General features: G+C 42.8%; 1 protein-coding gene across 1 annotated transcript; it reads right to left on the reverse strand.

The window, feature by feature from the left end:
* Positions 1 to 1855: 1855 nt before the first annotated feature.
* ARL9 (ADP ribosylation factor like GTPase 9) lies at positions 1856 to 13887 on the reverse strand. Its single transcript, XM_060188024.1, has 4 exons — positions 13141 to 13887; positions 7449 to 7611; positions 3916 to 4091; positions 1856 to 2129 (listed from the first exon to the last, which is right to left on the reverse strand). Exons 1-4 carry the CDS (start codon positions 13885 to 13887, stop codon positions 1950 to 1952), a joined length of 1266 nt encoding a protein of 421 aa, XP_060044007.1. The 3' UTR covers positions 1856 to 1949.
* Between the last annotated feature and the right edge of the window lie 955 nt (positions 13888 to 14842).

The following is a 14842-nucleotide window of genomic DNA, read 5'->3' on the forward strand; positions in this document are numbered from 1 at the left end:
TTGTTGTTTTATTGATGTAGTTATGATTGTTGTCGTCGTTATTGGGTAGGACAGAGAGAAATGGAGGGGAAGACAGAGAGGGGGAGAGAAAGACAGACACCTGCAGACCTGCTTCACCGCCTGTGAAGCAACTCCCCTGCAAGTGGGGAGCCACGAGCTAAAACCAGGATCCTTATGCCCGTCCTTGAGCTTTGCGCCAGGTGCACTTAACCCGCTGCACTACCTCCCGCCTCCCATCCACAATATTTTTAAAGTTCAAGCCAACAAGGTCAGGGAGCTGGTTCATCAGCAGAACTCATGCAGTGTATTATGAGACTCTGGCTTCTATCCCCAGCACCACATACGATGAAACAGTGTTCTGGTCTCCCTGTCGTAAAAATAAAATAAATTTAAAATAAGGCCAGGTCAGGAGTTAGCTCTTCCAAAAGGGTGTGTGTCTTGCTCTGTGTGAGACCCTGTCCTTAAGCCCCAGCATGACAGGAAGCTCCATGAGTGGCACTGGAGGAGCTCATGGATGGGGTAGCAGCACTGTGATGTCTCTCTTCTCTCTATGTCTCTCTCTCCCACTCTTCTTTTTCACTTTCTCTCTCTCCCCCTCTCTAAAAAAATAAAAAAGAGAATGAATGACCCTGTTAAGACTGCCAATTCACAGCACTGATTCTGGAGCCACATTAAATTAAAAAAAAAATTAAAAGAGAACAGAGGTGATAGCATAATGGTTATACAAAAGGTGTTGATGCCTGAGGCACCAAAGGTTCAATTCTCAGCACCAGTATAAGCTAGAACTGAACAGTTGTGACCCCAACACAAGTTTGGGACTATTAGTATACGAATAACATCACCGTGAGGCAGGATGGACAGAGAAGGGAAAGTATAAAGCATGGGACTTTGAGCAGGTCTTTCTCTCTCTTTGGATGCTGCTGCTTCTCCTGGTCAGAAGCATCTCAGTGGAGGTGCGCCGGGTATCCGCCATGGCTACTCCTCTCGGGAACTGAGCCTGTGACTCTGCTAGCCGGTAAACTTTTAGACCCCTCTACAGCCATGAGCAACCTTTACCAGAGCTGATAATTTATCTTATGGGACTAAACTTTTGATAACTATACTCAGACTTTATGGACCTAGTGTACTCTTAACACTGGATGATAGTTGCTTATTTTGCCTTTTACCTATTTTACCCTAATAAACCTTGTACTGTTTAAACCAGTTGCCAGCTCACTGCTGTGAATCCTTTCATGCGCCACAACAGCCCCCACAAGCCCCTTTTAAGTTACATAGCAACAGTGCTCTGGTAATTAAAAATAAATTAATTAATTAAAGATAAAAATTTTAATTGAGGCCAGGTGGTGGCACACTGGAATCAGCACACACATTGCAGTGCTCAAGGACCTGGGTTCAAGCCCCTGATCTCCACCTGCAGGGGGAAATCTTCACAAGTGGTGAAGTAGGGCTGCAGACATCTATCTATCTGCCTCTTTCTCTCTCTCTCTCTCTCTCTCCTTCCCTCTTCAATTTCTCTCTGTCTTTATCCAATAGTAAATAAATTTTAAAATAAATAAATAAAAATGAATTAAATTAAAAAGAAATAAAGTTTGAAACTTAGAGAGATATGGTTAGGGCTGGGGAGATAGCATAGTGGTTATACAGAAAGACTCTCATGACTGAGGCTCCAAGATTCCTGGTTCAGTCCTCAGCATCATATGCTAGAAATGAGCAGCGCTCTGGTGAGAGAGAGGAAGAGACAGAAAAAGAAAGAAAGAAGACAGAGGGAGGGAGAAAGAAAAGGAAGGAAGGGAAAAAATGGAGAGAAAAGGAGCATTTGACATTAATTTTGTATATATGCAATGCACTGAGAAAATAGGAAATGGCTTATTTTTTATTTGAAAGTGGAAGCCATTCAACACACCCTGATGACATTTAAATCCCAAGTCACAGGGGAGACCTGGATCTGGTCACTGCATATCTGCAGCCAGCTGTGCAATCAGGCCTTTGGCATCTTGCATGCTAGAGGGTATCTCTGAGCCGTTTTCAGTCACTTGGGTTCCAAACAAGAACAGCTTCCTGTCATTTCCTACCTCAGATAGTGCCAGAGCTTCGTGGATATCTGTAATGTGATAAGCTGTTTCAAGATCCTTCAACCAGAATGGGAAGAGAATAGAAAAAAAAAAAGTGAGTTATTTTGCATTCCTTCTAGAGATTTATATTACTCTCATCTACTGCTTCTGGTAAGAACAGGGTTTGAACCTGAAGCTCTGTCTGTCTCAGAGTCCATGTGCAGAGCCACTACAACAGGTCAGCACTCTGCTCTCATCTACTGCCTTCCAAGATGCCACCTCCATTCTAACAAGGAAGATATTACGAGACTGTTAGTATAACACCAGTGGTCACTTGATTCTACCACTGAGTTATCACTCTGACCTTACTAGTGGTCATTTGAATATACAAATTTTCACCAGAATTATATCAGCATTTATGAGTTATCATCAGAAAATATTTTCTGGAAATAAATCAATATGATGCACTAGTCATTATTTTAAATCTCATAGTTAATTAACTTGTGATTTTGATTTTTCCATTTTCCTTTTTCACTTCCCCAAGATTATTATTTTTTTATTTTTATTTATTTACTTTTTACCAGAGCACTGCTAAACTCTGGTTTATTGTACTGCTGGTGACTGAACCTAGGATCTTAGAGCCTCAGACATGAAAGTCTTTTATATAACTGCTATCATATGTTATCTCCCCAACCTTATTTTCCATGTATCTTTAATGACAGCAATTTGATTATGAATTGGATTTTTTTGTCCATATTATAATAGATGGTAATATTTACTACTGCATGTTTTCTTTTGTGGCTATTATTTCTACCAATAAAATATTTTGAGAGATAGTTAGGGGCAAAGAAGAAAGCAGGGTAGCCTATGAGGCAGAGTAGTGGATACGGTATTGCACTCTCAAACACTAGGTCTCAAATCCAGTCCCTGACACTACATGTACCAGAGTGATCCTTTGGTTCTCTCTCTTCTCCCATTAATAAACTGAGAAAGAGAACAGCAGTAAGATAGATGTAGTAAATTGTATGGTAGGAGAAGACTAGGGACAGGTAGAGAGAAAGAAGGCAAGATGGAGGGCCAGGTGTTGATGCACCTGGTAGAGCACACATGTTACAAGGTACAAAGACCCGGGTTCAAGCTGCCAATCCCCATCTGCAGAGGGAAAGCTTCACAAGTGGTGAAGCAGTGTAATTACTTAGTTTGCATTCAATGGACATTCCTCCATAGAAGTAGTGTAAGAAAAGCTAGGAATTGCCTCACTAGCAGTACCATATATGTTTAATTTTAAACATTTTTATTAAAGTAATTTACCATATTAGCTAACTCCCTATTTCTCCCTAGTCTCCCAGCCCCTCATAACTATCATTATACTTCCTTTCTTCATGAATTCGACCACTCCAGGTACATTATAAAGTAGAACCACTAGTATTTTTTTAATAGAGGCAGAGAGAATGAGAGAGAAAGAATGAAATCATAGCACCAGAGCTTCCGTCAGTGCTCTAGAACTGGGGTCACACACGGCAAAGCAGCAGAATTCATATTGTAACATATTTTAGAATTTCCTTTTTCCTTAATGGAGGTATATGAAATGCCCCATTGTATGTACATGCAACATTTTACTTATTCATCCCTAAACAAATGGTACAAGCTATACTTGAATCACTCCCTCATTCTGACTATTGTGAAAACTGTTGTGAATATGGATATATATATATACATATGAAAATTTGGACCAGATCAGTGAAATCACACACATATGAGGTCCTGGTTACACACACACACACACACACACACACACACACACACACACACGAAAGGAAAATAATACAATTTTGAGTATAATTCTAATTGCATAGATTTTTACCTGTTTGTTTGCAAACACAACCAAAGGAAGTATGGGGTTGATTCTGATCAGCTGATGAAGGTACTTCTTGGCTTCAGGTAATCTGTTGTGATCTGCTGAATCTACCACAAAGATTAGAACCAATCCCTGGGACAGGTACGTTGACCAATAGGGACGGAAAGGTTCACTGCCACCAACTACAGGGAAGGAGAAGAAATCATGAAAATTCTGTTGAGGACTGGATAGGCACATTTAGATGATTTCTGAACACTGAGCTGGAGAGCTGGTGAAATAAGACTATTAAATTGTACCCAGATGAACAGTGCTCTAATTGATATCCTTCAGAAATAAGCCTTAGTCAACAGAGTTTGTTTGGCTCTATATGCTAACTCTTTTTTTCAGCCACCAGGTTCCAGATGCTAACATGATGCCAACCGAAATCCCCTGGGCAGACAATCCCACCGATGTATCCTGGAGCTCCGCTTCCCCAGAACCCCGCCGTACTAGGAAAAAGAGAAAGACAGGCTGGGAGTATGAATTGACCTGTCAACGCCCATGTTCAGCAGGGAAGCAATTACAGAAGCCAGACCTTCCACTTTCTGCATCCCACAATGACCCTGGGTCCATACTCCCAGAGGGATAAAGAATAGGAAAGCTATCAGGGGAGGGGATGGGATATGGAGTTCTGGTGGTGGGAACTGTGTGGAGTTGTAGCCCTCTTATCCTATGGTTTTTGTCAGTGTTTCCTTTTTTTTTTTTTAATCACTGGGGCTTGGTGCCTGCACTACGAATCCACTGCTCCTGGATGCCATTTTCCCATTTTGTTGCTCTTTTTGTACTTGTTATTGTTGTTATTGGATAGGACAGAGAGAAATGGAGAGAGGATGGGAAGACAGAGAGGGGGAAAGAAAGATAGACACCTGCAGACCTGCTTCACTGCTTGTGGAGCGACCCTCCTGCAAGTGGGGAGCGGGGGCTCAAACCAAGATCCTTACTCTGGTCCTTTTGCTTTGCGCCATGTGTGCTTAACCCACTGCACTACCACCCAGCTCCCTCAGTGTTTCCTTTTTATAAATAAAAATTAAAAAATAAATAAATAGGGAGTCGGGTTGTAGCACAGCGGGTTAAGCGCAGGTGGTGCAAAGCACAAGGACCGGCATAAGGATCCCGGTTTGAACCCCGGCTCCCCACCTGCAGGGGAGTCGCTTCACAGGTGGTGAAGCAGGTCTGCAGGTGTCTATCTTTCTCTCCCCCTTTCTGTCTTCTCCTCCTCTATCCATTTCTCTCTGTCCTATCCAACAACGACGACAACAACAATAATAACTACAACAATAAAACAAGGGCAACAAAAGGAAATAAATAAATAAATAAATATTAATAAATAAATAAATATTATGGGGCTTGGGCAGTGGCACAGTGGGCTCAGCACACATGGCTTAAGAGCGCAAGGACCGACTTCCCACCTGCAAGGGGGTTGCTTCACAAGTGGTGAAGCAGGTCTACAGGTGTTTATCTTTCTCTCCCCCTGTCTGTATTCCCCTCCTCTTTCAATTTCTCTCTGTCCTATCCAACAACAATGACAACAATAACAATCACAACAACAATAAACAACAAGGGCAACAAAAGGGGAAAAATGGCTTCTAGGAGCAGTGGATTCATGGTGCAGGCACCAAGCCCCAGCAATAACCCTGTAAGCAAAAAATAAATAAGTAAATATTATATGTGAATATATTATTTCTACAAATAGGGTTATATAATAAGCTTCATGTGCTTATCTTTCATCTCTTTCAGAAAGAAGTCATCAAGAATGTTATGGGGGTAGGAGAGATAGAATAATGGTTATACAGAGAGATGCTCATGCCTGATGCTCCAAAGCCCTAAGTTCAATCCCCTGCATTACCATAAGCCACAGCTGAACAGTTCTCTGCTAAAAATAAATAAACAAGTAATGACATCACCTACCAGATCATGAAAATATCACTGAATACAATCGAAACCTTTTCCTGTGGCATTATGGGGATCAACTTAAAGTGCTGATTAAATCCAAATCTAGTTTTCATTGTGTGAATATCATTTTGAAGTTAAAAGTTGCAAACTTAAACTACTGTTCCTCAGAAGTTCAATTATTGGGGGTCGGGTGGTGGCACAGTGGGTTAAGCACATGTGGTGCAAAGCACAGGGACTGGCGTAAGGACCCCGGTTCGAGCCCCCAGCTCCCCACCTGAAGGGGAGTCGCTTCACAAGCGGTGAAGCAGGTCTGCAGGTGTCTATCTTTCTCTCCCCCTCTCTGTCTTCCCCTCCTCTCTCCATTTCTCTCTGTCCTATCCAACAACGAACAGCATCAACAATGGCAATAATAATAACCACAACGAGGCTACAACAACAAGGACAGCAAAAAGGGGGGGGGAAATGGCCTCCAGGAGCGGTGGATTCATGGTGCAGGCACCGAGCCCAGCAATAACCCTGGAGGGGAAAAAAAAAAAAAGAAAAAATAATAATAAGTTCAATTATTGTGCCCCAAGTCTAGACTGCAGTTTAGGATGACACTGTCGACTCTGTATTACTTGTCAGACACCATGTGTGCATATTGAACTAAACCAACGTGGAACTGCTCCTGTAAAACTTACTGTCTACTGGATAGATAGACCATAAACAAAATATAAGATATGTATTTTTTTTGCCTCCAGGGTTATTACTGGGGCTCAGAGCCAGCACTATGAATCTGCTCCTGGTGGCCACTTTTCCATTTTATTGGATAGGACAGAGACAAAATTGACAGAGATGGGGGATATAGTAAAGGAGAGAGAAACAGACACCACTTCACTAAAACAGCACTGCTTCACTGTTTGGGAAGTGGCCTGTCCTGCAGGAGAGGAGTCAGGGGCTTGAACCAGGATCCTTGTGTGGGTCCTTGCACTTCATACTATATGTGCTTAACCTGGTGCACCACAGCCCAGCCCCCCCAAACATAAAATATATACAAGTAAAAATAAGAGGGCTGGGTGGTGGTACACCTAGTTGAGAGCACACATTGCAGTGTGTAAGGACATGGATTCAAATCCCCGGCCTCCACCTACAGAAAAGCTTTCTCTCTCCATCTCTATCTTCACCTTTCCTCTCAATTTTTCTTTGTGTCTATCCAACAATTTTTAAAAGTATAGATACTTTTCTAAATTTATTTTTATTTTTTATATTTTTTCCCTTTTGTTACCCTTGTTTATTGTCCTTATTATTGTTGTTATTGCTGTCGTTATTATTGGATAGGACATGGAGAAATGGAGAGAGGAGGGGAAGACAGAGAGGGGAAGAGAAAGATAGATACCTGCAAACCTGCTTTACCACTTGTGAAGCGAACCCCCTGCAGGTGGAGAACTGGGGGCTCAAACCGGGATCCTGATGCCAGTCTGTGCGCTGCCATGTGCGCTTAACCCACTGCACCACCATCCGGCTCCCAAAAATACAGACACTTTTTACAAGGATCCAATGTTGACAGCATTATGCACATGGCAAGAGAGAATTTGACTACCACATTACTACTGAGAAAGCAGGCTTACTCTCCAGGAACTCCATCTGCCTGTCTTCAGTGCTGATGCACACCACATTGAATCCTTTGGTGGGGGCTTTGCTGTGCTGAACTCTGTTTAAAGCCAGAGAGTGGAGAACACTTGTCTTTCCTGCTCCATCCAGACCCAACACTAGGATCTGCTTGTTTTTGCTCTGTGAAACAAAAGAAGCATCAGTAAATCCATCCTCTCAAAGCCTCATTGTCCTGCTACTGGCCATGTATGTACCTGCCAGTAGCAGGACCCAATAACATCTGTGGAATTCTAACCCAGAACACAACTTTACGAAACATTGAATAGGTCTGAAACAAATGGTGTCAGATTATTTTGCATTTTACAACCATTAATTACATAAAATTAATTGTGCATCCTTTTCTCTGTCCCCCGGATCCTGGTCAATTTATCAAATGTATACTTTATAAATTATAAAATTTATAGGAAATGGCATAGCTCACGGGGCCACTTTTCAGATTTCACTTTTGTTGTTTTGTTTTAGCAATTTAATGACCCACATAGTCAACGACTGCCACCTCTCCAGATTTAAAGGAGGTCTCGAAACTTTACATCAGGCTCAACCTGACGCTGTTGACTGGCTACGGAAGAAGGGCAAACGCTAGAAGAAGCAATTTAATAAAGATTATAAGACAATAGGGGTATAATTCCACACCATTCCCACCACCAAGTTCTGTGTGTCCCCTCATCTACCATGGTAACCACCTTAGTTCTCCCAAGATCATATTTATGGGCTGACTATATATATATTTTTTTCAAGTGCATGTGTTTCAATTCTCTATATTATACTTATGAGTGAAATCATCCCGTAGTTGTCCTTTTTCCTTTTCCCTCTCAGATAAGTGAAATAAAACCTGACTTCTTCAGGTGTTCTCTAGAATCTCTTCCATCTCTGTGATGATGTAAAAGCAAAGGTTCCTTGTCACAAAAGTTCTGGGTCCCAGTAGAATGGGGGTGGGGGCGGGGGAAAGAAACGGTTCAGAGTCCAGAGCCCTCTTTTTTTCTTTCTTTTTGCCTCCAGGTTATTATCGGGGCTTGGTGCTGGCACTGTGAATCCACTGTTGCTGGAGGCCAGGTCATTTTTATTGGGTAGGGCAGGAGAAATTGAGAGGGGAGGGGAAGATAGAGAGGCAGAGAGACAGAGACACCTGCAGATCTGCTTCACCATTAGTGAAGTGACCCTCCCTGCAGGTGGGGAGCTGGGGGCTTGAATTTGATCCTTGCACAGTTCCTTGTGTTTGGTATTATGTGCACTTAACCCAGTGAGCCAGTGCTTGGCCCCCTGGATCAAAATTCTTTTGAGGGTGCAGAGAGAAGGAGTTCTGGCTTCTGTAATTGCTTCTCCCCTGGACATGGGCAGGCTGATCAATAACCCCAGTCTCTATCTTTGTCTAGTAGGGTAGGGCTCTGGAGAGGTGAGGATCTGGAATATGCTGGTGAGGTCACCAGACTTCACTTTGCATGTTGGGTTCATGTTCTTAGGGGATTGGAGAAGAATTGTTTGTTCTTTGAAGCTTAGGGTTCCTCTACAGTCGCATGTGTTGACTATGCTACTTAGCACATCAGCACATAAGCTTTCATAGTACAAATCTGTTTTGTCTTCCCAACTGGACCACCAGATTAAAAGATTTGGGGGCAGGGCAGGAAGTGGCACATCTAGCTGAGCATAAGCATTACCATGAACAAGGACCCTGGTTCAAGTCCCCGGTCTCCACCCATAGGGGGGAAGCTTCGTGAACAGTGAAGCAATGTTACAGGTCTTGGTCTCTCTCTCTTTCTCTGTCTCTCTCTCCCTCTCCGTCTCCCTCTCCCTCTCTCCCTCTCCCTCTCCCTCCCCCTCTCCCTCTCGCTCTCCCTCTCCCTTTCCCTTCTTCTCCCCCTTTTCTCTTCCCCCCTTTAAAAATCTTTATTTATTTATTATTGTACAGAGAGAGAGAAATTGAGAGGGAAGGGGAGATAGAGACACCTGTAGCCCTGCTTCATCATTTGTGAAGCTTTCCTCCTGCAGGTGGGGACCAGGGGCTTGAACCCAGATCCTTGAGAACAGTAATGTGTGTGTTCTTAATTAGATGCATCACTGCCTGGCTCCTCTTCTCTCTTCTTCTTTATCTCCTTCTTTTCCCTCTCAATTTCTGTTCTATCAGATTTAAAAAAAATAAAAGAGGAAAAATTGGCTGCCAGGAGCAGTAGATTCATTGTGCAGGCACTGAAACCCAGCAATAACCCTGGTGCCAATAAAAAAATACATAACATTTTAAAAATAAAATATTTGGGGGAAAATCCCCCTATATACATTTAATATAAGTACCATGATTAAGTTAAAATATTAACTTTATAGGAATTTTTAAGCCAGCTCCAATCATAAATGAGCATTTATTTAAAAACTGGATACTAAAAACCACCGCACTAGATTAAAATGCACAAGGTGTTATTCTAACAGGAAACTAACCTTAGAAGTCTTTATACCAAGCATACCCCTTGTCAGATGAATATTGTGGAAATATTTTCTCATTAAGTAGACTGTCTTTCAGTTTTATTGATAGTTTCTTTTGCTGAACAGAATTTTATTTATATGTAAACATATCTTTTTTTTCTTTCGTTTCCCTTGACTTGTTCCTGAAGACAGCATCATGTTTTCTTCAATGTACTTTATGGGTAAACACTAACATTAGGCTTAGATTAGATTTCGATGGAAAAGGAATCCTAGTAGTAACACTATACATCTACCCCATTTTTTTCTTCATACTAATTTTTTTTTTTTTGCCTCCAGTGTTATTGTTGGGGCATGATGCCAGCGCTACAATTCCAGAGCAACTGGCAGCCATTTTCCCCATTTTATTGGGTAGGACAGAGAGAAATTGAGAGAGGAGGGGAAGATAGGGAGGGAGGGAGAAAAAGACACCTGAAGACCTGCTTCGCTGCCGGTGAAGCATCCCTGCTGCAGGTGCGGAGCGAGGGCTCAATCCCGGATAGCACTATGTGGCTTCAGTGGGTGCACCACCACCACCCAGCCCCCAAACTAATTTTTTTTTCAAGTTCTGTTTAAAAGTAAGGTGTTTTAAATACTGGCCTAAATGAATAGATTTCTATTTATTTATGATTATGATTCATGGAGTCTAGTAAGTAAAATATATAGTTTAAATATTTTATTTATTAATGAAAAAGGTAGGAGAAGAGAGAGAAAGAACCAGACATCACTCTGGTATTTGTGCTGCTGGGGATTGAACTCAGAGCCTCAAGCTTGAGAGTCCAGTGCTTTCTCTAGTGCACCACCTCCCTGACCACCTGAATAAAATAATTTAAAGTTCATGCTTGTATATGAAGTGAATTCCAATAGTCGTTATGTTCCATAGATGCTTCTATTTACCTCCCATCTGTATTTAAATGCAGAGATGCCATTCTAAGAATAGGATGGAAAGAAAGAGAGATAAGATACAAAAAGAATCTTCACTGGACGGTTGAAAACTGTATGATTTAGAGAAATAATGACCAATAAATAAATAAATAAATAAATAACTATCTCCATCATCTTCCCCACACAGGTCACCCCATCATCATCTTTCCTCGATTGACAGATGCTTTTTTCATATGTTAATATCTCTACAATGAGATTTTTACAATCCATGCCATGTTTTATCTTGGCATCATTTTCCTCCCTCAGTGGCACCCAAAATGATGGTAATCTTAAATCTTATGAAATATTTGAAATAAAAGCAGTTCTTTATTTCCTTTCTGACCACACTGGGGTTTCTAAGTTACCTGGTTTAGAAATTATGCAGTCAGAGCTGGTGAAATAGCTCACATGGGGGTGAGGTCTTGTCCTGCTTTGCCAGGTGTATGAACCAGGTTCAAACCTAGACCCCTCCACAGTCCTAGACCCCACCACAGTGAAGGAAATTCTGTAGTCACTTGTTTTACATCTTGGATACTTTTTTGATATATAATTTTTAAATTTTTATTTATTTATTCCCTTTTGTTGCCCTTATTGTTTTATTGTTGTAGTTATTATTGTTGTTATTGATGTCGTTGTTGTTGGATAGGACAGAGAGAAATGGAGAGAGGAGGGGAAGACAGAAAGGGGGAGAGAAAGACACCTGCAGACCTGCTTCACCGCTTGTGAAGCGACGCCTTTACGGATAGGGAGCCGGGGGCTTGAACTGGGATCTTTACTCCGGTTTTTTCGCTTTGCGCCACCTACGCTTAACCCGCCTCGCTACCGCCCAACTCCCTCATTTTGGATACTTTTAAGTTTAAAATATACAAGTTCCTCATGTTTATAATCTCTTAAGAGTATTGTACACCAAGACATTATATATGAAGTGAGTCTGAATATCACTGTTTCTTGTCAAAAGTTATTCCTTGACTATTAACACACACACAAACACATATATACATATATATCTGAATATTACCAAAGATCAAATTCCTGTATATAAATCAAGTTGTTTAAAGCTAGAAAGCAGTTCAAGAGCTCCAGGAACACAGAATCTATTACATTGATCCAAATAATATTTGTTTATTGCCCAGTTCTACTGAGTTTTTTTTTTTTTGCTAGGTAAAATACACATGACTTAAAATTTACCATCTTAAAATTTAATTTTTTTCCCTCAAGTGTTATCGCTGGGGCTTGGTGCCTGTACTACAAATCCACTGCTCCTGTGGACACTTTTTTTTTTTTTTGATAAGACAGATAAATTGAGAGGTGAGGGGAAAATAAAGAGGGAGAGAGAAGGATGGACACCTGCAGAACTGCTACACCATTTGTGAAGCGACCCTCCTGCAGATGCAGAGACAGAGGCTCGTACTACGTACTACAAGTGCTTTGCCTGATGTGCGCTTAATCCGGTGCGCCACTCCCCCCCTGCACTCCCCCGCACATTAACCACTTTTTAAGTGTACAGTTCAGAGGCATTAAATACATTCATAAAGTTGGTCAGACATAATCACCATCCATCTCTATAACTAGTCAAACAGAAGTATGAATTCACTTATGAATCACTAATTCCTACTCTTCAATTCCTGGCAACTTTGTGCCTGTATGATTTTGACTATTCTAAGTACTCATGTAAATCGGATCAAACTGCATTTTTCCACTAGCAAAGCCTGACTTCTGGTATGTATCATGATTTTTTTTTAATCAGTTAAAATAGTTGTGACTGCCCCCCATGTATATGCTGGTGTTGTGGTAATAATGGGAGAAGTAACCACAGTCTTCAAGCACACACTGCACAAAAGCAGGAGTCCTGGCCTACCCACAGAGAACATAATTCAAAGGACCCAGAGTCTGTTTTTGTTTGCTGGAGGTTCTCGGGACAGGTTTCTGTGCAAATTAAGCCTTGTGATCTGGACAGAGATGGGGCCACACAGTGAAAGGCCTTCCCCTGTTCCCCCGTGGAGGCCACTAAACTCTCTTAAACTCTAGCCAAAGGAGGATCAGGATGCCAGATCAGCATTAGGGAGGCGGACGTGTAGGCCCTTGGACCAGCGGCTATGGGTCCTTGGAGGACTGGCTTAGTTCGAACCACCGGCTATGGGTCCTTGGAGGACTGGCTTAGTTCGAACCACCCACAGACCCGATTCCCTCCCGTGGAGTTCGGGCCTTGGACGTAACACAGAGAGGGCGGGGCGTCCTGACAATGGCCTTGGGGACAGGGTCCAGCTGGTCGCTTACCGGTGGTTCCAACAAGGGCTTTTCCAAGGTGCTGCTGTCATTCTCTTCTTTTCCCCTGTTCCTTTCCTGCTCTTTCTCGGTCTCTCGCTCTTTTCTCTTCTCTTTCTCCTTTAGCTTGTATTTTTCCTCCTTCGCCGTCTCTCGGTCTTTCTTTTCCTCCTCTCTGTCTTTTCTCTTGTGTTTTTCCTCCTTCTCCGTGTCTCGTTCTTTCTTTTCCTCCTCTCTATCTTCTTTTCTCCTGCTTTTTTCCTTCTCCGTGTCTCGTTCTTTCTTTTCCTCCTCTCTATCTTTTCTCTTGTATTGTTCCTCCTCCTCTCGTTCTTTCCTCTTTTCCTCTCTATCTTCTTTTCGCTTGTTTTTTTCTTCTGTCTCTCGTTCTTTTTTCTTTTCCTCCACTCTGTTGTCTTTCTTCTTGAGTTTTTCCTCCTTCTCGTTCCCCCTTTCTTTTTCCTTGATCTCCTTTTCCACCTCTCTCTTTTTCTCTTCCTTTCCCCTTTCGCGAGTTTTCTCTTTCTCCTGCTCCTTTCCCTTCTCTTTCTTCTTCAGCTTGCCCCTCTCCATCTCCACCACTTCGGTGTGGCCCCCTTCCCAGGCGCGCCCGCGCGCTGGATCACCGGCCCTGGGTCCCCGCAGGTGTGGCGCGGGCGGCGGGCTCGGAGCGCAGACGTAGATCCACGCAGCGCAGGCCACACCCGCGGTCACCCCGGCCGCCGCCAGCCACAGGGCGCGCCCGCCACCGCGCGGCATCTCGCGCCTCCTCGCCCAGGCGCGGTGGCCAGAGCCCAGCGGATTTGCTTGTCCTGGGGGTGAGGCGGGAGTGGGGTGGGGAAGAGTCCAGCTAAGTATCTGGGGTCTCTCGGGGTTAGGAAAAAAGCCTGGCAGGACGCCTTGTCGCTGCAGTGTCTCCTGCTGCCACTGGCGCGATTTCGCTGCCGGCAAAGGGCGTCTTTAAGTGGCTTTCGCTGACCGCCCAAATTTTAGCTTCAGACCTCGCACATCATCCGTGGGTCCGCTCAACCCACGTGTCTCCCTGCCATAGAAAGCTTAAGGTACTAGAGCCCTAACGTGTCCCTAGAGAACATCCGCCTTCTGGTAATCAGACTTCCTAAGCCTGGAAAATGAAGTTGGGTGTTTACTAGCCGAGCCAGGACTGAACTCCACTTGAGTACCTGGAGGACTCTATTATGGACAGTAAAGGAAAAAAAAAAAAAAAACACTATTTGGTCCCATAATTTTAATTCCTGTTGCATTTCCCGTTAAAATCTTCTGGGGATTAAATTAGTAGTCAGCCAGGATCACATCACGGCTACTAGTTACACTTGTTATCAAAAGCACAACTAAACAAAATAGAACCCTCAGGACTGTTTCTTTTTTATTGTTTTTTACCAGACCATTATTCGGCTCTGGCTTATGGTGGTGCAGGGGACTGAAGCTGGGACTTTGGATCCTCAGGCATGAGAGGTTGTAGATTTCCTCAGAGAAAAGATCATTTTTCCAATTGTATACACTTATATACATTGCAGCAAAGTCTTCTACTTGTTTCAGTAGATGCTGAAAATGACGGGGTTTCACCACAAACTGAACAGATCTACTTACTATAGGGCTTATTTTAGCTATAGGCAGATGGACATTGGAAGGACAATGTATGGAGTTACCATGTTGTAGGTCTAACATTCTATTCTGTAGGTCAAAAGAACCCAGC

Source organism: Erinaceus europaeus, chromosome 3 (genome assembly GCF_950295315.1).
Source record: "Erinaceus europaeus chromosome 3, mEriEur2.1, whole genome shotgun sequence".
Taxonomy (NCBI): domain Eukaryota; kingdom Metazoa; phylum Chordata; class Mammalia; order Eulipotyphla; family Erinaceidae; genus Erinaceus; species Erinaceus europaeus.